Below are 26,152 nucleotides of genomic sequence, written 5' to 3' on the forward strand. Positions count from 1 at the left end.
CTTGGACAAGTCACTTTACTACCATGGGCCTCGGTCTGCTCATCTGTAAAATGAGAGGGTATCCCTAGACATCCTCTTTGGCCCCTTTTCAGCTCTAGATCTGTGATCCTAAAAATCAGTGCTTCACTTCAAAGTAGCCCAGGCTTCAGAAAAAGACAAAGGATTGGGAGAAAAGTGTAAATCCTTATTATGAGAATATCTCCATAGAATTCAGTTAGATGAAAATAATCTTTGGAGGGTAGCTAGGTGGTGCAGGGTATAGAACACTGGCCTTGGAGTCAGGAGGACCTGAGTTCAAATCCTGCTGCAGACACTTGACACTTAGCTGTGGGAACCCTCCCCCCCCCGGCAAGTCACAACCCCATTGCCTAGCAAAAACCGAAAAAAAAAATAATCTTTGGGGAAGAGAATTGGCTGAGGGGTGGGGGATTTGGGGGTGGTGAAAGGAGGAAGGCAGGGAAACCCGGAACCCTTCAGTTTCTACTTTCCTTCATGAAGGTCCGTTTTATGAGTCATGTCATTTTTCTTTGTAGCACTCTCTGGTGAGAGCCGCCAAATATTGGTATTGTACTTAAGGCATTAGCTCAATTAAACCCTCAACCCTAAAGCTCTTTCATCAGGTGTTTTTGTAAAGCTTTGGGACATTAGTTATACATAAGTGAATGAAGGTGACCTAAAATCTTGGGAGCAGCATGGTTTGGGATAAAAAGTGTCAGATTTAGAGGCTAGAGGACCTACCTTCAAATCCTTGCTCTATTTTAGAAAACTTGGGCAAGTCTGTTTTCTCTGCTGCAAAATGAGGGGGCTAAGCAAGGATGGAGAGCTGTAAGGAAACTCAGACACCTCCATCCTCTTTATTTTACAGATGAGGAAACAGAGCATTTAAGGGTTCAAGGTCACTCAGGTGTAGTCAGCATCAGAGGTGGATTTGAACCCAGGTCCTCTGACTAGATGACTTCTAAGATCCCTTCTAAATCTACAATCCTTTGATTTTTTCCTTTATGTTTAAATACTTGACAATCTTAACTCTGTGTACAGAGAGGTAGCAATGGTATAAGACATAGAAAGCAAGCATAGGAGTAAGGGAAGTCTGGGTTCAAATCCTCCCTCTGATGCAGACTGGCTGTATGCTCCTGAGAAAGTTGCTTTAACTTATCAGTGACCCAAGCAAATCTTTAAGGCTAAAAGTTGCAGGACAGTTGGCCGATCTTCATTGATAGAGGAAATTTCCATACTGGGAGTTCCCTATAGCAATGGGATCACAGGCCCAGGTAGAAAACCTTTAAAAATTAAAAATACATCTGTATGTATAACCACAAGTCATAGGATCATGGTTTTAGAACTAGAAAGTACTTCCAAGGCCATCTTCCCTCATTTTACAGAAAAAGAAGCTGAGGCAGAGAGGTGTAGTGAATGAAAGTGGAGACTAAGGGTTCCAGGTTTCCCTGCCTTTCACCACCCCCAAACCCCTATCCCTCAGCCAGTTCTCTTCCCCAAAGATTGTTTTCATCTAACTGAATTCTATGGAGATATTCTCACAATAGGGATTTATACTTTTTTCCCAATCTTTTGCCTTTTTCTGAAGCCGAGGCTACTCCGATGTGAAGCTATCTCATATCCAGCACAGTAAATGATGTCAGTGGTGGGATCTGAACCTAGGTGTTCCTTATTCTAAGCCTAGCACTCTCCCCAGTATACTATGCTGCTTTTCAGAAAAGCATACCTTCTGATCCCAGATGGTCTTCCATCCAAGTATTAACATAGCCTGATCTGGTTTGGTTTCTGAGATAAGACAAGTCAGGCATGTTCCAGCTGGTATGTCTAACGATGATTATTCACAGGTAACATGTAAAAATAGCAAAGAAATTTGCCCCTCATGCCCAGCAATCCTCCCATAGGGGAAACGAAAGTAGCGAAGGGGAGTTTTCTGAAATCTTCTGCATCCGTCTGTGCAAAATTTTCTAATGCCTGAGAGGTGAGGAACCAAAAAAATTCCCATCTTTCAAAACATCTCTTGCAGCTGTTGCCTAGAAAGCTGCCGAATCTCCACTGAAAGGAGGAAGTTGGGGGAGAGCTCAGAGGAAAATGGCAGCTGGATTGCTAGAAGCTGGTTAATTACTTGAAGTGGTGGTTTGCAGTTTTCAAATGAGTAAGATTCAAGGGAGATGATGGGTCATGTGCTTGGGCATCCGGTGATGGAGTCTCTCTGCAATAGGCATGGGGAAGACTGCAAATAAATAAGAGAAGGTTTTGGTTCCTTTTTCTCTTGGGCAGAAGAAAGACTCATGATGAGAGCCTGACTCTGCTTAAGCTTCCTTGAGAGAAGACAGGCTAGTTTAAGAGCATAGCTCTTACTGTCTCAGTTACCTGGTCCTTTCAGTTTGTGGAATGATAAGCTAATGCCACTTTTCTCCCAGAATGTTCCTTTTTAATATTTTTGGCTGGTATTGGATATAAAACTTAGAGACTGTGGGTCACAGGCACTCAGAGTCGGAAAGGACCTTGGAAGGCTTGTAGTCTACCTTGTATCTCACTGAGAATCCCTGCTTTGAGATCCTCAGAAAGCCAGCGTCTAGCCTCTGCTGGAAGACCTCAATAAAGAGGAACCCACTGCCTTTCCTGTAATTGTTAGAAAGTACTTTCAGTATGTCAAACCTAAATCTGACTCCACAGATTCCACCCATTTTCCTGGAAGCACAGTGGGACTTTGAGAAAGTGTGTTGGATTTGGATTCACAGGACTTGGGTTCAGATCCTGACTGTGCCACTTATTTACTGCCTGTGTGACCTTCAACAAGTCACTTGACTTTTGTGGGACTTGCTTTGTTCTTTTAGAAAATCCAGGGGTGGATTAGATGCTTTCTAAGCTCCCTTCCAGCTCTAATGGCTTGAGTTTGAAACCTGGTTCTTTTGCATACCCATTGACCTTGGGAAAGTTTTATAACCATCCTAGGCCTCTCAGTTTCCTCACCTGTAAAGTGAGGCAGCTGGGTGACTCAGTGGCGAAAGCTCCGGTCCTGGAGACAGGATCACCTGAGTTTAAACCCAGCCTCAGAGACTAGTTGTGTGACCCTGGGCAAGTCACTTCATCCTGTTTGCCTCAGTTTCCTCATCTGTAAAACGAGCTAGAGAAGGAAATGACAAACCACTCTAGTATCTCTGCCGAGACGACTCCAAATGGGGTCACAAAGAGTTGGATATGCCTGAAAAGTAATAATAATAATTATTATTTATCAAGCCAAGTGGGTGAGACTATGTATGTACTGCTGCATCTTCCTAACTCAGACTTGCAGGGTTCTGTCGTTAGCACATTGCACATTGCCTGGTGGTTGCCTTTGCTCTCGAAGAGGACCTCACTGTGACATCACCGTGCCAGAGTCAAGTCTCAGTGTGTCGGACTGTGTCTGATCTGGCTGTTGACGTCAGAGGCGATTTATGGTCATGCAGAAGTTTGGGGAGAACTTCTGTGACGCTCGCTGCTAAGGGTGGAGGTGACTTTTAGAATACCTCATCATAAGAAAAAAAAGGACAGTTTTAAAAACACAATAATTCTTAGATTAGAGATTTTGATAAATAATAGGATGATTTGAAACAACTAGTCGGGTTCCTGATTCTTTTAAATTCAACCACTTATTTTGAAAGTAATTGGCTGTTTGAGTGCATTCAGCCGTATCCGTGGTTGTTCAGTTGTGTCCAACTCTTCGTGACCCCATTTGGGGTTTTCTCGGCAGAGATACTGGAGTGGTTTGCCATTTCCTTCTCCAGCTCATTTTACAGATGAGGAAACTGAGGCAAGCAGGGTTAAGTGACTTGCCCAAGGTCACACAGCTGGTAAGTGTCTGAGGCTGGATTTGAACTCAGGAAGATGAGTCTTTCTGACTCTAAGAGCCTGGCACTCTACGCACTGTGGCGCCACCAGGCTGTCCGTCAGTCACATAGGATCTCACATTTAGAGCTAAAAGGGATCTCAGAGGCCATCTAAACTTTTTTCCACTGGTGACCCCTTTTTGCTTGAGACCCCGGGTATATAGATATATAAAATAGGTATACAAATCAAACATTTGCTGATAATAAATCATAAAGAAATATATTTTAAAACAATTCTTTGGCATACATATAATTTTACCATTTATTAAAGAAGAAAGCAAATTTGCGTCCTAATGAGATGGATGTACTTGTTTATTTTTACATAAGGAATTAAGTCTCGGCAGAATGTTTGATGCTGCAGCACGCAGAGCATCTTCAGCGTTTTTTCCGAGTTGATCGATATTTTGATTTTATGATTGTCAGTGCTGAGGACACGGCTTTGCGTGAATATGTAGTACAAAATGGCAGAAGTATGTTTAGGACCATTTCAGAAATTGTTGCAAATTCTGTCCTAATCCCAAGCCAAAATTCATTGAATGATTTTGTGCCTACAGTAAAAACCCTGCAACTCATAACACACAGTAATCTCGAATCTGAGCCGAGGTGTTTCTGGCAGCGTTCGTTGGTGTTACGTGGCATGATGGCATGTGCAGTGCAAAGTGTGCGTGTTGTGTGTTCGGAACCAAGGCTGCAGTGAAGCCGCCTGCGATGCAACACCAGGGGCAAACGCTGCCAGAAACACCTCGGATTTATTACGTGTTTGATTTTGAATTAATTTTTGGTCGTTGAGCATTTGGAAACCTTTTACTGTTGCCAAATTTTTTATGACCCACAGTTTAAGAAGCACTGGTCTAGACCAACCCTCTTATTTTATAGAGGAAACTGAGATCCAGATGAGTCAAAGAATCATAGATTTAGAAATGAAAGGGACCATTTAATGCAACCCCCACCTTTTGTAGATAAGGAAAATGAGGCTCAAATGGGTGAAATACTTTGCCCAGGGTCACACAACCATTACGAGGCAGAGGCAGGATATATGAACTCAGATAGTCTTGACTTCTGGGGGCAGTTAGGTGGCGCCATAGTGCGCAGAGCTTAGGGTCTAGAGTCAAGAAGACCTGAGTTCAAATGTGCCCTCCCACACTTTACTAGCTGTGTGACCCCGGGCAAGTTTCCTCCTCTGCAAAATGAGCTGGAGAAGGAAATAGCAAACCACTCCAATATCTTTGCCAAGAAAACCCCAAACGGGGTCATGAAGAGTCAGACACAGCTGAAAATGACTTAACAACAAAAATCTTGACCAAATCCAGCAATTTAATCACTAAACCCCTGCCTCTTGAGCTTAAATGACTTAACCAAGGTAATCCAGGTAGCACATTGGAATCCAGGTCTTCTTACTTGACACAGTATTTTTTCTTTTCTGCACCAGCAATGCGTTTGGTTAAAAATGGTGACCTTGTCTAAACCTAACCAGGATGGCTTTGTTTCCAGAGAATTAAATGCTCCAAATTCTCTCCTTTCTCCTCCCAGCATGTCTATAAAGTAAAGGTATTCTGATCCCCATTCCACTAATCAGGAAGCTGAGATATAGAGAAGCAGAGAAACATTCTAAAAGTTGCACAATTAGGATTATGATATATGCCTTTTTTTTTAAGCACCGTAAGTCTTTCGTGGTATGTGCCATCCTTCCACTTTTCCCTCCCCCACTGAGTTTTCTCTTATAACAAAAATAATTCATTTATTTTAAAAATATTTTAAAATCAGAAAAGTAATAAATACTAGGAAAGCAAAGATTAAAAAATAACTGCGAGAACCTTTTCAACAAAACAACAAAAAACTGGATGTGAAACAATTTATTTCAGTTATTCACAACTTTCCAAAAACAATGCAACCTCTATCGGAATTATCACTGGTTCTTAATTAAGTCCCAGTCTTTTTACTACCCTATTGATTTGGGAGGTGGTGGACTTGTGGTGTCACATGAGGCATGCATGTGTTTCCAGACGTGGCTGCCATATTGGTTTGTGATATTTTATTCTACCCTCTACAAGGGAAAGTCCCACTGGGGAGGAGGAAGGGTCTCCCATGCTGCATGGGCTTGTGGAAGTAAATAGTACTGTCCATACAATACCAGTGACAGTGATGTTAAGAAAGAAAAGAAAAAGATAAAACATTTAAGAAAAGAAATAGTCACTGATAACTTCCTAAAGCCATCTTTAGTATCTACTTGCCAAAGGAAGATATTGAAGCTGTGAGAGGGTAATGATGATGATGATGATGATGATGACATAATTATTATTATTACTATCTAGTATGCAGTGGATTCAGGATTCAAACTCACTTCTCACTTCAAGTCTAGCATATTTTCCATCATGTGTCAGGAGCTGGACAAATAAAAGCATTCGGCATTTTAAAAGTTTTCTGTAAATAATCAGAAAATATAGTTACTGAGAGATGTATTCCCATGCTCTTTGTGGCCAGCTACCATCATTCGTTTATTAAAGCTATACCAAATCAATAGAACTCAAATGCTGCCTTCCCAGCCTGACCTCTCCCAGGACTGTCTGGAGACTGACTTAGCTGCTTATGTTTCTTATGGTGTATATTTAACCTGAAAAATCCACATTCTTATTAGAAGACCACCCAACTTTGGTGTCTGAGGAGTTATTTTCTACTAGACCATTGTTTCCTTTACTATTTCTTTCCTCAGTGATTGCCTGTGCCTCACTAATTTCTATAACAAAACTGGAATGGAATCCAAATGAAAAGGTAAGATTTTCCTAGGTGTGTGGCCTTGAGTTGAGGGGAGACTGACCTCCCTTTTGGTGGTGGTAGTGGGGGAGAAATTGGGGTAGAATCTACAAAGATGCTGGGTCATTTATTAGAGAAACATGATAATAAATATATAATAATGCATAATTATAAAACATAATACATATATATGTACTATATGTATAATATATGTATACGTCATATAAATATATAATAGAATTTATAATGGTCAATAACTTATAAATTTATAAGTTAATATGCATATATAATTATATTTATATTCTTATATTTTATATAATAGATAAGGAATTATAATATATAATAATAAAGAAAAACATTTATTAGAGAACACAGTGGATCCCAGAGGATTGTTCTAAAATGGGAAGAAGCCACAGAAACCATCTAGTCCAAAACCCCTCATTTGACTGGTGAGGAAACAGGCCCAGAGAAGCTAAGTCACTTATCCAGGTTCATGCATGTAATAAGCATCACAGGTAGGATCTGAAGCCAGGTTTTCTGAATCCAGGTAATAGGACTTGTTAAGGTTAGGCATAAAGATGGAAGAGTAATTTGCGTAGAGATGACAACTGAATACATATAGACTAATGAAATTGCCAAGAGTAGAGGGTCTGTGTGGAAAACAGATGATGAATCAGCTCCCCCGAAAGTGAGGAGTTATCAGATAATGCAGTCTTGGACTGTTTTAAGAAAGCTATCATGGGCAGAATGAAGAAGTGAGAGTCTCACTGTACTCTACCCTGGTTAGAACACTTTGGGAATGTTGCATTGAGTTTTGGGTGCCACATTCTAGGAAGGTCACCATCAAATGCCATAGTGTTGGCCATCTGGGTTGCGAGGGTGCTGGAGACCATTCCAGAAGAGGATAGATGGTGGAGAAGGAAAGATGGCCAAAGAAGCGTTTCTTTGAGAAGTACTCTTTCTGTCCTCTAAATTGAGAAATTAAGGCTGAACCAAAAGGAAAGCCGCTTAGTTTTGGGGTGGGAGGGTCTGACCTAAATTCTGAGGAATACAGTTCCTTCTAGGTTCATTGATGAAAACTTCCAGCTGGTGTAGTCCTGCCACTCCAAGTTGTTTTTATCACAATGGACACTAGGGAGCAGCCTTTCACCACAAATGAGAGATCTCTATGCTGCCAGAGGTATCTAATTAGCAATAAATAGACAGCAGGAGGCTTAGGGAGAAGTCTTTTTCTTCACACCAGTTACCTCTGTTGATAAGAAACAAAGGGTCTAGTTCAGGGGCGGGGAACCTGCAGCCTTGAGGCCACCTGTGTCCTTCTAGGTCCTCGGGTACGGCCTTTTGACTGAGTCTGTTTTACAGAACAAATCCTTTTACTAAGGGGATTTGTTCTGTGAAGTTTAGATTCAAAGGGCAACACTTGAGGACCTAGAGGGCCACATGTGGCCTTGAGGTCACAGGCTCCCCACCCATGGTCTGGTTAGTGGCTCATTGCTTAACTTCAACCTCTTTTTAAAAATCGTTGGCTGTTTGAGAGATTTCAGCCATATAGGGTCGTAGAATCAGGGAGCCAGGGCTGGGGTCCAACCCACTCCTTTTACAGAAGAGGAAATGGGCCCAGGAAGGTGATGTCATCAGCCCAAGGTAGCCCAGCTAGTGGTAGCAAATACTCCATTGAAGCTGAAAGGCAGCAGCAAGCTCAGTTCAAATCATTGTACTTACTGCATGACAAGTCCCTTCCCCTTTCTGAGCCTCGGTTTCCTCATTTATAAAACAAAAGAGTTGGATTAGATGGCCTTCAAAGTCCCTTGCAATTGTAGTTTTATCATAGTATGACATGCCTTTGTGACATTGGGTAAGTCACTTAATTAGTCTGAGACTCAGTTTTCTCATCTGTAAAATGGGGAAGTTGCACTACATGATCTCTAAAATTTCTTTTGGCTCTGAATCGAAATCCTATGAACATTGTGAAAGATGCAAAAAGTTTTTCTGTCCACCAGGGGAACAACTGAAAATTAGATTTGCTGGTAGACCAAAATATTTGGTGGAAGGACGCTTGACAGTTTGGAAATTGTTGTGTAAAGCTCAAGTCTGTTGATGGATGGAGTTGCAGATAAAACCATAGACTGCCTCCCCATGTCAGAATACCACTAATTGATCCCTTCTCGGAAACTTTAGAGCATTTCAGTACTCCAAAGAGTACTGACATAGAAGCCAGAGGACCTGGGTTCAAATCAAATCCTGCCTGTAACATTTGCTAGGGGTAACCTTAGGAAAGGTACTTCACCCCATTGGGTGAAGTCCCTCATTGGGGACTCAGTTTCCTCATCTGTAAAATGGGGAGATAGGATTCAGTGCATTCTGAGGTCCCTTCCAGCTCTAGAGCTAGGATTCTTCTCCCCCTTTCATCCTTCCCCTCATCCCAGGACTTTGGGGAAGTTCAAACAGACATCTTGAAAAAATAATTGGAGAGTCCTAGAATCATGGAATCTTAAGGGGAAGGAATCTTAGAACCACTTAGACCAGCAGTTCTGGACCCCTTGGGAAAGTATCTGGTGAAGCCTTTGAACCCCTTCTTAGAATAATGTTTTTAAATGCATAAAATAGGATTAAAAAGAAAACCAATTAGATTGAAATACAACCATCCAAAAAAATGTGTTTTCTTAAAGATCACAGATCCTGGATTAAGAACCTCTGATGAAGAGTCAGATTCTAGAGCAAACCTAAACTCTGTTTTCTCATTTATAAAAGACAGAGTCGGCCTAGATTTCTTCAGTGGTCCCTTCTCTGAGTCCACAGTCTTTCGGTCCTTGTTCCCTTTGGCCATCTCCCCAAGTGTCTTGTGTGTGTTCATAATGAGTGCTCTGGCCCACCAGCGATGGTTTAGGACTCACCCTGCAGTGAACCGTTTTGTCTCTTTCTCATTCCTACCAGGATTACATGTATCATGTAGTGAGTGCAATCTGCGAGTGGACAGTGGCTTTTGGCTTCATTTTCTACTTCCTCACTTTCATCCAAGATTTTCAGGTGGGTATTTGTCGCACGCCAGAAACTGTAAGCTGACTAGTAGAATTTTTGTGAATTTTTTTTTTTTAGGCAATTGCGGTTAAGTGACTTGCCCAGAGTCACACAGCTAGTAAGTGTCAAGTGTTGGTCTAAGGCCAGATTTGAACTCAGGTCCTTCTGACTTCAGGGCCACCTAGCTGCCCCGTGAATTTTTAAAGTATGGGATATTTTCTGCCTCTTCTCATGACTTTCTTTGTGTCATCTTTTTGTCGTTGCTGTTCAGTTGTGTCCAACTCTCCGTGACCCCATTTGGGGTTTCCTTGGCAGAGACACTGGAATGGTTTGCCATTTCCTTCTCCAGCTCATTTTTACAGATGAGGAAACTGAGGCAAACAGGTTCAGATTTGAACTCAGGTCTTCCTGACTCCAGGTGTGGCTCTGTCCATTGTGCCACACTGTATTCCTGTATCCCATCAACCAACTGATCTCCCCTTTGCAGCATCAATTCCAGCTTCCCACTCCTCCCAGGCCCACCTCCCCAGAGTAGGTGCTAATTACCATTAGCTTCCCCATAGGTCTTCCTTGCCTCTCTCCCCTCTCTAAATCATCCTGTCTGAGTAGTCTTTAGTTAAAATCAGCCAGGACATACTACTCTGTTCAAAAATCTTCAGTGGCTTCTTATTACTTACCAATTAAAATTCACATTTCTGCCACAAACTGGTACTACTCTACCTTTCCAATCTTATCTCCTCCCCTACCACCATAATGCAGGCAAACCAGTTGTGGCCACACTGCAGTCCCAGCTTCAGTCCTACCTTCTACAGGAAGCTTTCTTCTACCCATCTAGGGCCTTCATTCGTTAATTATCTCCTCTTTCTCCTTTATAGCTTGTTTATATATATATATATATATGTATGTCCGCTTACTGTTTCCCTCATTAGATTGAAAGTTCCTTGAGGGCAGGGGCTGTCTTTTGCTTCTTTTTGTATCCCCAGGGCTTAACACAGTGCCTGGCACATAGTAGGTGTTTAACAGAGGTTTATTGATTATCTCCCTCATTAGATTGTAAGCTTCTCGAGGACAGGGACTGTCTTTTGCCTCTTTTTGTATCCCCAGAGCTTAGCACATAGTAGGCACTTAATGTTTATTGCCTTCTCGAAGGGCACAAATGATGTTTTCATGTTTCTATGTCTTTGATTACCCTGTGACCTATACGTACTATGTCCTTCTTCTTTTTCTTTACCTTTTGAATTCCTGTCTATCCTTTAAAGCTCAACTCAAAAGTTACATCCTTCCAGGAAGCCTCTGATCTACCCTACCAGTAAGGTTCTTCCACATAGTATTTGCTTTGTAACATTCTGTTGACTAGCTTCCTACCTGGGCTTGCCACTGGGATCCTATTCTGTAGGCCCTTTTCTCTGTAATTTTTCCTATCAAAATTTACCTGTCCTCTGTCCCATTCCCTTGGGGTCTTATACTTTGCTAGATGCTTCGGTATGACACTATGGAAAGAGAACTGCTCAGGAATCAACATACCAGGGTTCAGATCCTGCATCTGATGTTAACTGCCTCTGTGACCTTGGGCAAGTCACGTAAAGTCTCTGGTCTTCCATTTCCTTACCTGTAAGATGAAGGGGTCAGACTAGTTGACTCCTCAGGTCCTACCACTCTAGGTCTAAGATCCTATGATGCATAGTCTGACTCCTGCTTGTCTTTCTAACTTATTTCACATTATTCTTCTGTACAAATTCTGTATCCACTGCTGGACCAAGCACCTTGCTTTTGTGCCAACTTGGCATTCCATCTCTTCTCCACACCTTTGCAGAAGCTATTCTGTGTGCTTGTGATGCAGGCATTCACTCTCACCTCTTAGAGTTCTTGGCCTCCTTCAGAATCTCAATCATGATGCTGCCTCTGGAGCCTTTCCTGATTCCTCAACCTTGTTCTTTCCCTATTCAAATTATATTGTTTTTAATTTCTCTTTGTAAATGTTGTGTTTCCTCTAGTAGTTAGTAAGTTCCTTGAGGGCAGGAACTAATTTTTGTTTTGCCTTTGTCTAACCAGCCCCTAGCTTGCACGTAGTAGGCACCTAAATGAATGCTCATGAGAATCAGTGTGAGGGGTTGTATAGAGAGCTGGCTTTGGAATCAAAAAGACCTAGATTCCCCAACTACCTCAAATATGTACTGGTTCTGTGACCCCAGGCACTTTCAGTGCCCCCAGCAGTTCCCTAAAACTTTGAGTTACAGAGTGGATGATGATTGGTGGAGGGGTTTTCCTCACCAGGAGTTCCCTAAACCAATTATATCAGGATTCCAGGTATACTAGATAGATGGATGGATGGAAGGAAGGATGGGTGGATAGATAAATGGATGGAAAGACAGATTACTGGATAGAGTAATAAATATATGGATGAATGGATAGGTAGCTAGAAGGAAAGATAGATAATTGAATAGAATAAATATATGGATAAATAGATGAATCAATAAAAGGATGAATAGATAGGATAGAAGACAGATATATAGATGAATGAATAGAAGAATATAAAGAATGATGACAGGATAGAAGAATTGATACATGGATAGGATAGATGATAGAAAGGTAGATGGGAGGAAATATAGATGGCTATATAGATGGATGGGTAGATACTTGGATACCTAGATAGACAGACAGACAGATAGACAGACAGACAGACAGACAGACAGACAGACAGACAGACAGACAGACAGACAGATAGATAGATAGATAGATAGATAGATAGATAGATAGATAGATAGATAGATGGCTAGATAGATAAATGGATGGATGGATAGTGAGATAGGTGCTCATTGAATTGCAAGCAAGCTCCTCAAGGGCATGAATATCAATATTTACTTACCCCCCCGATAGATGCTATACAAGACTACACTGAGCTTGGCTCTGAAGAGAGTGGGGTTCAATAGATGATGGGAGTGGACCAGGGAGTGGGAATAGGATGTATGACTATTTTTCAGTTGGCCAGCCCTAGGATCTCTGACATCTTTCATTCTCTTTTATTGTAGAATGTCACTCTAAAGATATCTACAGAAATAAACGACTTCTGAAGAAAGAAGAGTTCTCTTTTAGTCAGTGCATCTTGTGGACTTGGATACCAGTCAGTGATGCAGAGAAATCGGGTTTCAACGTTGACCTGACCTTAGGACTCTGCAGCAAGTTTGTGACTTGAATTCCTCTCCAAAAACCCCCATATTTGTACTCGTCCCAAAGGCACGTTTCCAAACAGGCTTTAGGAAGTTGTAGAAATATTTTGTAGTTTTCTAAGAGGACACTTAAAAGTGTATATACTAACATAAAGTTGGTGCACGGAAAAGATTCCATATTTCAAAAAGTGAGAATGCTTTATTTTTGTACCAATCCTAGGTGGTTGTTTGCTTTTACGTCTTTATAACAGGGCAAATGTTCCATTGTTTTTGCTAAAATTTTGTTTTTAAAGAATGGCTTGCCCAATTTTATAGTGAGGGCATTTATAAAATCCAGTTAATCATTGTAATATTTCCAAATATGTCATATTTATAGGTCAGTGGTCTCTAACTCAAATAGAAATGGATGCCTGCAGTCTGCATGTTGACTTAGAAGACCACAAATTAACATTGTCTATTTTGTATTTTATTTTTACTTATTTTGCTAAACATTTCCCAACTTCATTTCAATTTGTTCCATCAGAAGTTTTGAGGCTGAGTCTGGACAGCTCTGGACTAAGGGACTCTTCATATTTTTAGATAACAGAGTAAAATGCTTCAGTGAGAGGTCCTAGTTCCATGTGAGGATGTTAACTTTAAGTGTTCTCCCAAGACTGTAGTTCTGAAATCCTATGCATTTAGCAGGAGATGTTAGCCTTTCTCCCTGCTAACAGTGGGGGTTGCCATGAGGTAGATCTCAATATCCCAAGAATCCTCCTCGTCCAGGACAAAAATGACTGTATGACAAATTAGAAATTTAAAATCTAATTCTTAAATAAGCAACAGAGCTCAGTTAAGGTGTGAGGGGGAATGAGGAAAAAGAACAAAATGAAACTTTTCTTTGGATTTTATATCTAGCATCTTTTGAAATGAATATAGGAAGAAAAGGGTGGGATTTCTAGTAACCATAAAACTCTGGGAAAAAACTTATATGGGAAAAGCATTTAAAGCTTAAAAACAATTCATTATTTGCAGTGTGGCCAGAGATTCAATCAGTACTTTTATTTTACACTAGCATTATATGTCCATGCTCTTAGATGAGGGACAGGATAGAGAAAGAGGCAGAAGTTTTTTCCAAGGACGCATTTATGTAGTCATTGGTCTCCCTTGTTTGTGTGATGCCCAGGAAGAATGCTGTAGAAAAAAGGCTAAACAAAGATCTACACAAATCCAGCTGGCTCACACACACACACACACACACACACACACACACACACACACACACACTCTTATACATTCCTTTACCAGTTCTATATTTTCTTGACTTCCTCCAACCCAAAGGAAATTTCATTAGTGAAGTAACAGACACAAATCACAAAGGGGTGGGGGGACTTGCCTCTAAGGTTCGTCAGGAGACCATCATGAAAAGGATGAGCCCCATTTAGCATCCTTGGACACCCAAACTTGAGGAAAGAAAACCAAACTTCTGGTTTTTTGCCAGTTAGCTGAACTCTCATGACATACACCAAGGGCGACTCAATCCGTTTTTGTTTTTTTTAATCTTGGTGGGAATCAGGAAAATGGTGAGTACGGAATAGATGCTCAATAAATATTTTGTTGATTGATGGGTTGGGCGAAATGACCTCTGAGGTCCTTTCTTACTCTGAGATTGTATGATTGATTGTTTGATATCACTCAGCTAAGGAGACTCATTAGATCCAGGTGAGGCATTCCTGTAAATCTTAAATGGCTGCCTTTGTCTCCCTCCAGATGGGAACTATAGCCATTTCAGCAGCTATTACAATGGGCAATACCATGGTAGGATGTCCAAGTGTCATTGAAGTATGGGATGAACTCCTAGGTCAAGTTTTTCTTATTATGATGAGAAAGATGAACAATATATACTGTATTTGTATGGGACCTACACTAAAGCTAATTGTGAAATACTGAGATACTTTATAATGGGGTTTAACTCTTAATTCATTTTCATTGTCTATTAGTTAGTTTTGATAACTGACTGGAGTGTGTACTGTATGTTTTACTTTGGGTACTGTAAACATTTCAGTTTTGTGTGGGTTTCACCATTTTGTGGCAACTCTCTCCAATGTGGGAAGTTACGGCAGAGCCTGAACTTCTGTGTGTTATATGGGCTAGACAAAATGGCACCTCTTGGCTTGGAAAACAGGCAAGGCCACATGTCACTACTTCCAGACTGGGCATTTCTGCTGAATGTGTAACCCAAAGCTGGCCTTGTCCACACATCTGTATCGTTTTCAATGCTCATGAAGTTATGTTTCTTTTTTTATACCTCATGGCCTAAAGCATTTAAATAAAGGGAATATTCCTCTGTGAGTGTCCATCATTTGTGTCTGTGCAAAGGCTGCCTATGTGAAGTAAACAGATCTGTTGGAAACAGCACTCCCTAAAGGATGGTAGAAGATCTAATTGGATATTAGGTCAGTCAGTCAGTGTATATTTATTAAATGCCTGCTATGTGTCAGGCACTGTGCTAAACACTGGGAATACAAGAAGTTAAAAAGAGAAACTCAGTCTCTGCTCTTGAGGAGCTCACAGTCTAATTATAGTGATGGGGACTGGACCCTGGGACGTCTTTGGTATACAGAACTCTTGGGTAAGCAAACTTTACCAGTGCAGATCAGTACCTTCTCTTCAGTTGATCACTTTAGAAAGTTGCCTAAAGTACAGAAAGGTTAAATGACTTGCCCGGGTCACACAGCCAGTTATGTGTCAGAGGCAAGACTCGAAACCAAGTCTTCCTGGCTTTGAGGTCGTCTCATATACTATGCTATGCTGCCTGTCATTGGATACTAAGGATGGCTATAATTTGAATCATGGTATTTTCTGAGTTGGGACAGCTAGATGGCTCAAAGCGCTGGGCCTGGAGTCAGGAAGACCTGAATTTAAATCCAGCCTTAGACACTAGCTATATGGCCTTGGGTAAGTCACTTAACCACTATTTGTCTAGGAGGCAGCTAGATGGCTCAGTGAATAGAATGTTGGGCCTGGGATCAGGAAGACCAGAGTTCAAATACAGCCTCAGACATTTCCTAGCTGTGTGACCCTGGGCAAGTCACATAACCTCTGTTTGCCTTAGTCCACTGGAGAAGGAAATGGCAAACTACTCCAGTATCTATTTCAAGAAAATTCCATGGACAGTATGGTCCCTGGGGTCATGAAGTAAAACCAACACATTTCCTAAGTCCATATACATCGACCTGTCCTTATGAGCTTATTTTTAGAGAACTGAAATTTTAAAATTAATTTCATGAGAGACAAAATGTATATTCTGAGAACCTGTCAATTAAAAAATGCGTAATCAATTTTTTTTTTCACATCTTGGCCACATCCCAGTGATTCCCCTTCCCAGGCCACCCCTCAATAGGACCTTCCCTTGTATGAAAGTAGTTGAGCCAAGTGAAGCATTTGTTTTTAAGTGACCTTTTCTAAAAACGTATGACTCATTCCTCACCTTGAGTCCACCTCTTTTTAGATGAGCATCTGGAGTCGTGATTCAGATAATAAAAAATGCTTTAGTCGCAGGCTCATAATTCTGGAGCTGAAAAGACCTCAGGGGCCATCTTATCCAACCCCCTCATTTCACAGATGAGAAAACTGGTCCATAGTAAATAAATATGTTTAGATAATATTTTTATGTTGTTTCAAAGTGGTGGTGTCTGCATTCTCATTTAATCTTCATAACGCCTTGTGAGGAATATAAAATAGGTATCATCTCCCTGGAGAGAGTTAAGAGGCAGTGTAGTCAAAAGAAATATGGATTAGGATTGTAGGATTGATTACAGATTTAAAGTTGGAAATGACCTCAGAGGATAATGAGTCCAGCCTCCTTATTTTACCTATGAGGAAACTGAGGGCCAAAGAGATGACTCGTCCAGGGACATATACCTAGTAAGTCTGGGGTGGAATTCAAACCCACGTCTTCCTGATTCCCAAGTCTTGGGCTCTATCCACCAAACCACTGTTGTATTGACATACCCCTAGTCTGGGAGTCAGGACAGCTGGATTTCCATTCTATCACTGCCTAGCTATGTGACCTTAGGAAAGTCCCTTTAACACTGTTATGGAGTAGGTCAGTCCTAGAATTCTTCGTTACTGTTTCTTGAGGCACACTTGTCATCTCAACCCTGGAGATATTGTGGGTGCTTGGGCCCAGGATGGGCAAAGCTGCTCTTGAATGAATGAATGTATGGAAAGTCACTTATTTAGTGCCTGTGTGACAGGCACTGTGCTAAATGGTGGGAATATAAATATAAAAAAAACCCACCTGCCTTCAAGGAGTCTGCATTCTAATGGGGAAGCTGGTATGTGCAGGGAAATGGTGGTCAAGGAAGTGGTCATAGGACACCTTGTCTTTTCTGGGAATGGTCATGTTGATTTGATTATTCTTCTTGGAGATAAATTAGAAAAAAGGGAGTTAGTGAAGGGAGGATATGTATGGTTGGCTTGGCATGGAGTTGACCAGGAAGTAGTTGGGTGGGCTTTGACCCAGACAGGCTTATGTCTTAAAGATAAATGTCACCTAGGTAGGCCAAGTTGACCTTGGGACAAATCCCCTTGCACATAATCCTTTGCTAGAGACTTTATTTGAGTACATTTCCCTTAAGAGGGCAGGACCCTCAGCTATTAAAGAAGTCCCATCTGTATAGAGCAGTATGTCAGCCCTGGCTGGCACCTTCTTGGGTTTCAGGCCTGAGGAGGGCAATCACACAATGAGAAAGAGCCCTTGAATGCTCAGGGCTACTATCTAAGGCCTGCTAATCTCTATTTCCATGTACACTACAGTAAAGCTTATTCAAGCAAACCAATTATGAGTTGACCTTATACCAGGTGTGGCCTGGAAGATTTGCTGCCTGAAAACTATACCCATCCTGCATTGGGAGTGGAGGAGTTGGGACCCCTTGGGGCAACTGGTACCCAGGGGAGTTGGAAGATTGTGGACCCAGGGAGGAGTCTTTGAGGCAAATATGGGGGAAAAAAAGATAACCAGCGGAGGGTATAGATCAGTGTTGGGTTCCATTATCAGAGATGTGGTGGAAAAGGGGCCCTACCATGGGGCAGTGTCCTACAATAACTGGAACTGTATTGGGATTGAGCCACAGCGGAAAAAGGGGAACCCAAGGAACCTGTATGAGACGGTGGCAGAAACCATGTAGAGGGGAGAGCCTAGAATGGATGCACCTTGGAAGCTTTCATTGTATGAGGAATGCAGAGAAAAGAGAGAGAGCCAGTCATCAGAGGGGTCATGAATCAGAGAATGAGGGTCTAGCGTGGACAGAAAGAGAAGATGGATAATGAAGAAAATGAGAGAGACCCTTTTTTGGAATGGGGTACAAAAAATGAAATTTAAAGAAAACTAATGAACAGGATTAGTTGAAGGGGAGATGAGGGAGAATCTAATTGAGGAAATAAGTGGCAGGGAAGAATTATAAAACAGTTAAATCAGGAGAGAAAGAGGAAGGAATAAGTAAAACCCCAAAGGGAAAAGGGTAACAAATGAGAGGAGGGGTGAGAGGTGAGGGAGAGAGAGCAGGAGGGAATAGTGACACCTTAAAAAAGAGTAAGGGAAAGTAAGTGAAGACACGTAACACTGTCGTTACAGCAGAAGGCGGGGGAGCATAACTTGAATCCAGGACCCAAACAGCCCATCTGGGACTGAGTGTTCTTAGCTATAAAATGAGAATGTGGAAACCCCAGAATCGGATTTGACTGGGATCCCTGAAGTCACCTGGTCCGGTCCAGACAGGAAACGTGAATCCCTTCTAACTTGACACGTGTTCATCTAACTTTCAGTTGAAGAGCTTGGTGCAGTAACAGAGAACTCAGTGCCTAGTGAACCATAGCACTCCGGAGAAAACGACGTGGGATGGCTGCTGGTCCCCGCACTACCAACGAGAGAGCAGTCTTAGATTCTGGTTGTTCTCTTTTGGTTCTCCTTCTGTTGCTAGACACTATTTGCTTTTTTAAAAAAAATCAAGTTTATTGATGCCTTACGTTTTTACATTAACTATACCACCTTCTGGGCAGCTAAGTAAGCTCAGAAACAGGAAGACTTACCTTTCTGGGTTCAAATCTGACCTCAGACACATACTAGCTGTGTGACCCTGGCTGAGTCACTTCACTCTGTTTGCCTTAGTTTCCTCATCTGTCAAATGAGCCGGAGAAGGAAATGGCAAACCACTCCAGGGTCTCTGCCAAGAAAACCCCAAATGGTGTCACAAACAGTCAGACATGGCTACACAACAGGAATTATCATTATTATTTATGTGTGTGTGTGTGTGTGTGTGTGTGTGTGTGTGTGTGATAGACCCTTTAGGTGATCTGGGGAGGCCTGTGGGTGCTCTCAGAATGATGTCTTAAATGCACAGAATGAAATAGCTAAGACTGGAAAGGAAAACATCATATGGAAATACAGTTATCAAAATGTTTTTTCATCCAAATTCATGGAACGCAAGAGGGTTAAGACCTTGCCTTACAACAAGGAATTTGCTGCTTACTTCTGATAATAGATCCTATTTATATAATGCTTTCAGTTTGCCAAGTACTTTATATATGTGATCTCATTTGAATTGCTTAACTACCCTTGAGATAGAAGCTATTATTATCCCCATTTTACAGATCAGAAAACTAAAGCCTAGGTCACACAACTAGTAACTGTCTAAGGCAAGTTTCTTTTTTTTATTTTTAGTGAGGCAATTGGGGTTAAGTGACTTGCTCAGGGTCACACAGCTAGTAAATGTCAAGTGTCTGAGGTCACATTTGAACTCAGGTCCTCCTGACTTCAAGGTCAGAGCTCTATCCACTGAGCCATCTAACTGCCCCTAAGGCAAGTTTCAAACTCAGGTCTTACTAACTCCCATATCCAACACCATCTACTTTACCACCCATTTCCTTCTGAACTCTCTCAGTATTTTTCATCTCCATGGCAGCACCAAGGAGTGAGTCTCAGGGCAGCTAAGTTTTAATAAGGAAAAGTATGGGGGGAAAGATCAGGGGAGTATGGTGGGACAGGCCTGGTTTGGGATTAGGCGCTAGGAAATAGGCAAGGAGAGGAGTAGGGACAATAGACCAGTGGGAGCTTGGGAAACCAAGAGCATTAATTCAACAATTCCATTGCTTAAGGTCAGCCCTGCCTAGAAGGTAACTGATACCAAAGGAGGTATCTGATTTAGGATGAAGAATGATATGTTTAGAGCTGGCCAAAGCTTTGACAGATGTTAACGTAACCTTTAGCTTGTGTATTAGAATTAATTTAAAGCTTAGCCCAGTCTGTCATTTCCTATTAATACTTGTCAATGCCACCTTTTTCTTTTAATGTTCCCTCAAAAGGCTTTATTGCAAAGGTTTATCCTTCCACTTCACTGCATTTGGAGACTTGATTCCAGGTAAGAGCCACCTTGAACTAGCCAAGAAAACCCGGGCTTCTCTGGCCAAGAAAAGGAAACCTGGACAGGTCTGGAGGTTGATTAAATAATTAGTGAGTTGTTGACATGGTGCAGAGAGAGGGAGTTAGAGGTGGTTGGCCAGGATTGAATAGCAAGTTAGCAAGGTTCTTAGGTCATGAGACTGAAGAGGAGTAAGAAGATACTGGGGTGGTTCTTCTGACTCCTGGATCAAGGCAACAAAATCCAAGGTTGTGTGCCTCCAGATGGATTAATCCCATCTTGACATGGTGGAGACAGTCATTGTGAGTGGCTTCATGACCAAATCAGATCATGCTGGGCCAAGTGCAATGCACTTCATGATGGTGACATCACATCTTCATGGAATGGAATGGAGAGTCAAGTGGGGTGGAGGATGATAATTTGGGGAGAAGGCAACAACAAACTCCCTAATGAATTGAGTTTTTCGATCCCCTTAGTGCAGAAGGTTAGAATAGCATTATTAAGGTAAAATTCCTAGCTCCGTAAGGGATTTTTGAAGCTACTCAATTTGAAAGAGTGGCCCCACTTTAACGATACCTTAGATCACTGGTCTCCAAAGTGGGGGCCATGGCATAATGGCAGGAGGTTGTGGTCCACTGATAAAGGGTTGAAAGATGTGATGGCTGTTCGCAGGGATTGTTTTCAACCCAACCACACTTCTTCACCCTCCCATTTCCTTCTGTACTAATACCCGCTCTGCCCCCCTGTGAAGCTGTTACAGTTCCTACTGTCTCCAGGACAGTTATAACCTAACCTTGACCTGGGCACCCACACTACTCAATCAGCAAGCATTTATTAATGCAGCTGCCCAATTGCTATCAGGAAAATAACCTCCTTCTCTTCCCCACTTTCTGGGTGCTCTCACCCTGAGCCCCAAGAGCTCAGAAAAGATGGCCTCACTCTTTTCATTAAAGTATGAAGTAAGGTCACCTACTAAGAGAAAAAGGGAGAGGGGAAGAGTTAGGGGATTGAGGAGAGGGGAATAGGATCACAGATTTAGAGCCAGACAGGACATCTGAGGTCATCGAGTCCAAACCACTGAGGCCCAAAGAGAAGTGACTTACCCAAGGTCATACAAGTAAATAGCAGAGCTGAGATTTGGTCCCAAGTTCTCTGAGGCCCAGGTGAGGGACTTACCTAAGGTCACACAGGTTGTAAAGTGTTTATTTAGCACAGCGCCCGGCACATCGTAGGCGCTTCCTCCCCCTTCCCAGAGCTTAGATTCAATCTTGAGTTCTCAGCCTGTATCAGTGTCCTATCTAATCTGCTGTACTGCCTCCTGTCAATCAATCCATCCATCCATCAAGAAGCCTGCTATGTGCCAGGCATTGTGCTAGGCACTGTAGCTGCAAAAACAAACGGTGAAGCAATTCCTATGCTTGAGCTTATAATTTACCCTGGGAGGTAATAAAGTGTACAATGGACAGAGGAATTTATAGGGTGAGGCACTGGCAGCGGTGGGGGAGGAAGGAAATAATGAAAGACTTCACAGAGAAGGTGCCATTTCCGGTCCCTGAGCAATGCAGAGGTAGAGTGCTGAACCTGGAGTCAGGAAGACCCGAGTTCAAATTCTGCCTCAGACACTATCTCTTTGACCGTCTCTCCCTTCTCCTTGTCCACTCCTAGTCCACTGTGTGTGGACTACACAGCTTCTGAAGTTCCTTTCAGCCCCAGTCCCTTAATTGTTGAACACCCTACGGTACTCCGCGATGATTGGCTGAGTTGAATCAATGGAGGACAGTTTTCACACCGGGAGCTCCCTACACCCATGGCCCTGGGATATGGCGGAAAGAGCACTGACATTGGAGAGAGAGGACCTGGGTTCCAGTTCCACCTTTGATGCTCACTACCTGCGTGACTTATCTTCCCTGGGACTTGGTTTCTCCATCTGTAAAAGGAGAGAGTTAGACGCTATGGCCCCTGAGGTCCCTTCCTGACCTAAGGCTGTGATTGTGTGAAATCACAGCTCCGGATCCTCCCCAAATGACATACTTTGCTGTCTTTCACCATTTCGTTTGGGGTAGAACAAGGAAAAGACCTTACTCTGCCTAGCTTGGAACTGGTAAATAGCTTTTCTGTTATGTCACACGAATTTGTTGTTCAAATAATAATGAACATTCTCCAGAAATGTGCATTAGGGGGCACTGAAGGACTGTGCTGGGGTTCAGCAGCCTGGTCACTGTTCCTGGCTAAGTCAGAAGGGCCCGCTCAACGCTTAGTAACAGAGGTCCCGAGGATTTCTTTTACAACTGAATGGAAATCTACTGAGACACAGCTCTCCTCCCACTTTCTTGTCCTCTCTCTCCCTTCCCAGAGCTGTGCCCTGCAGACTCACTCAGCCCCTTCCTGAAGAAAGAAGGCATTTCCCCTGCATTTTTCTCCTTCCCTTCCTGGGGGATAGGTCCTAGTCTAGGCAACTGGCACAGAAACCCCCGTGGATGCCAGGGTCCATATCCCTCCCCTGCTACTGAGATCTCCCTTTAACTCAGGTAACCAAAGGACATCAGAGCTGGAAGGGACCTGACAGGTCATCTAGGGGAACCTGCCCCTCATTTTTTGCAGATGAGGACACTGAGGCCCAGACTGGGGAAGTGACTTGATCGTGGTCACACAGGTAGGGAACAGAGTTGGAATCTGAACCCAGGTCTCCTAACTTCGTGTTCAGTGCTATCAATCAATCAATAAGCATTTATTAAGCACCTGCTGTGCTAAAATAGGCTGTAGTTTCTCAGCCTCTCATAATGTACTTCCTTTTGACTTCCGATAGTGGTCCAAGTCTATAGGAGCCAGAAGGAAGCATTGAGATCACCTAGTTCCACCCCTCTCATTTTACAGGTGAGGAAACTGAGGCTCAGATAGGTGAAGTGAATTGTTTAAGACCCCATGAGTAGCAAGTGGCTGAGCTGGAATTAGAATCTACCCTCCTTGTGATTCTCTCATCCTTTGAGGAGCTAAACTACCTGGGTGCCAGCTCCCTAAAACCAGCTTTCCTTCCACCAGCCACTCCTCTCACTCATGTTGGAGAAAATTAGATAGTCAGTCAAGAAGCATTAAGTGCCTACTGTGTGCCAGTTCCACTCTAAGCCCTGGGGATACAAAAAAAAGCACAAAGTCCTGCCCTCAAGGAGCTCACATTCTAATGGGCAGGACAACATGCAAGATATATACAGTATAGATGAGAGGTCATCTCAGAGGGCAGCTGGGTGGCACCATAGTGCATGTGATAGCTGTGTGACCCTGGGCAAGTCACTTAACCCAGTTTACCTCAGTTTTCTCAACTGTAAAATGGAAATAATAATAGCACCAACCTCCCTGGGTTGGTGAGGATCAAATGAGGTAGTATTTGTAGAAAGCACAGTGCTCGGCATGTAGTAAATACCATATAAATGCTTATTCCATTTCCCCTTCTCCTTCCCTTCCCTGCCTCTTTTCCTGGGCCTCAGTTTCCTCATCTATGAAGTGAAGGGGTCGGATCAGATAGCCTCTAAGGTCCCCCGCCTGCTTCAGCATCCAATGTGTTTTACAAGCTTTGGAGCTGGGAAGTTCTCCTGATGTCTAACCTAAATCTCTCCAGCTGAAGTTAATAGCCTATTACCCCTCCCATAAGGACCATGGAAAACAGCTGTCTCGCTGCAGTCACCAGTACCTCCCAGCTCTGACTCCAAACTGCTTCTGTTACAAGAATTGTGGATTCAAAACACATGCTACCACTGGGAAGCCCTCCCATCCTGGGGCTATCAGCTCTTCCTGGGTTCTTTTCCCCCTCGTCCTGGACGTCACAAAAAGACCAGGCCGTTCTGTGGATTGTCATTTGGCTGGAGGAAAGGCTCTCCCTCCATCACCTCTGCTGAGCTGACCACAGATCAGCTGCCTAGCTTCTTATTGAGTTTCCTGGGAGGATTATTTTTCGTAATAGGAAAAGTACCCTTGTTTATTGGCCAGCATTTTGTAGAGGAAGGAGTGCTTGACTTGGGGTCAGGAGATTCAGGTCCAAATTCATTCTCTAGTATTTCCAGCTGTGTGACCACAAGCAAGTGACTTAACCATTTTGAGCCTTAGTTTCCTCATCTGTAAAATGGGGCCAATAGCATCTTCTTTACTTATTTCAGAGGGCTGTTGTGAGAAAAGTGCTGTATTTGTCTTAAAGGGCTGGTCCCAGCCTATCTTTGCTGGCCCACCCCCACTTCATGTACTCTATGTTTGAGCCTAACTAGCCGATTTGCTTTTCTTTGACCCATCTTCTGCTTCTGGGCCTTCCTTCCTCCTTTCCTCCCTCTCTCCCTTTCTTCCTCCTTTTATTCTTCCTCCTTCCCTCCCTTTCTTCTTTCCTTCCCTCTTTTTCTTCCTTTCTTTCTCCCTTCTTCCTTCCTTCCCCCTTCCTTTCTTTCCTAACTCCCTCTCTTCCTCCCTCCTTTTCTTTCTTCCTTCTTTCCTCCTTTCCTTCCTCCCTCCCCTCCTCCCTCCTTTCATTCATTCCTCCCTTTCTTCCTCTTTTCCTTCCTCTCTCTCTTTCTCACTCCCTTCTTTTCTTCCTCCCTTCATTCCTCTCTTCCTTTGTCTCCTTCTTCCTTCTTCCTTCCTCTTTCCTCCCTCTTTTCCTTTCCTTTGCCTTCCTTTCCTTTGCTTTGCTTTCCTCCCTCCCTTCCTCCTTTCCTTCCTTCCTTCCTCTCTTCTTTTATGCCTTTCTTCCTCCTTCCTCCCACCCTCTTTTCCTTTCCTTTGCCTTCCTTAGCCTCCTTTTCCTCCCTCCCTCTCATCCCTCCTTCCCTCCCTTTCTTTCTCTTCCTTCCTTCCTTCCTTCCTGGGTCCTCTTCTCTTTTCTCTCTATACTCTCTCACTTGGTGTTCTTATCAGCCCCCTCAGGTTCAATCATCTCCATGTAGATGATCCTCACATTTTTGTCTCCAGCCCGAGTTTCTCCCCTCAGCTCTAGTTCTAAACCACCAACTGCCTGCTGGATATTTTGGACCGGATGTCCTATAGGCATGTCGAAACCAACATTGTCTGCTGTGTGACCCTGGGCAAGTCACTTAACCCCATTGCCTCATAACAAAACAAAACAAAACAAAACCCAACATTGTCCCAAACCAGAACTCGTTACCCTTCCCCCCTTCTGAACTTCCCTATCATAGCATCGAGAGTGCCACCATCCTTCAGTCCCCCAGGCCTGAAGCCTCAATATTGCTCTCCATGCTTGCTTCCTCACCCTACATCCACACGGAGCCGTCAGATCTTGCAGACTTCTCACCAGTAGCTCTGACTGACATTCCCTTGTCTCTTCTTGCACAAGCTTCACTGTAGTTTAGGCGCCCATCATCTCTGGTCTGAGCTGTTGCGATGGCCTTCCAACTGATCAGAGGAAAGTATGTCGCCAGGTCAAGGAGGATAAGGCCTCAAAGAAGAAAATTGGTTGGATCCGGTAGCCAGCGATTGTTATGATAGTGGTTTCAGCCAAGTGGAGACCAGATTTCAAGAGAGGAGGAGTGAGGTAGTAAGATAGTTATGGCATCAGGTGTAGACCATTTTTCAAGAAGTTTGATCATTAAGGGAAGGAGAGAGATGTGTTGAAAACTGCATGGGGTGGAAGGCTGGAAGAGAAACTTCTTTGAGGATTAAGGAGCATGTGTGTAATCCCACGGGAAGGAGCTGGTGGGAATGGGAGAAACCGAATGAATGAGAGGATGATAGCTGCAGCAAGGATGGAGAGATGCACAGCATGGTGAGGTAGTGGAAAATACCCTGACTGTAGAGTCATAGAACCTTGGTTCATATCCCACTTCTGATGCTTGCACTACCTGTGTGACCTTAGATAAGTCATTTCATCTCCCCGGTCTCAGTTTCCTTTTCTGTAAGATAAGAGGTTGGTCTAGATGGCCTCTGACATCTCTTCCACTTTAAGACCCACGATCCT

At 42.9% G+C, this 26,152-nt stretch overlaps 1 protein-coding gene across 2 annotated transcripts in view; it reads left to right on the top strand.

The window, feature by feature from the left end:
* Nucleotides 1-15,128, top strand: part of DRAM1 (DNA damage regulated autophagy modulator 1) — a 46,009-nt gene extending 30,881 nt beyond the window's left edge. For both annotated transcript variants that reach the window (XM_020982348.2, XM_020982347.2), the window contains 3 exons: nt 6,577-6,635; nt 9,552-9,644; nt 12,665-15,128. In XM_020982348.2, the coding sequence (XP_020838007.1) occupies nt 6,577-6,635; nt 9,552-9,644; nt 12,665-12,706 (194 nt within the window). In that variant the 3' untranslated portion in view covers nt 12,707-15,128. The remainder of the gene's footprint in view (nt 1-6,576; nt 6,636-9,551; nt 9,645-12,664) is intronic.
* The last annotated feature ends 11,024 nt before the right edge of the window (nt 15,129-26,152 follow it).

Source organism: Phascolarctos cinereus, unplaced genomic scaffold (genome assembly GCF_003287225.1).
Source record: "Phascolarctos cinereus isolate Bilbo 61053 unplaced genomic scaffold, phaCin_HiC Scaffold_1;HRSCAF=81, whole genome shotgun sequence".
Taxonomy (NCBI): Eukaryota; Metazoa; Chordata; class Mammalia; order Diprotodontia; family Phascolarctidae; genus Phascolarctos; species Phascolarctos cinereus.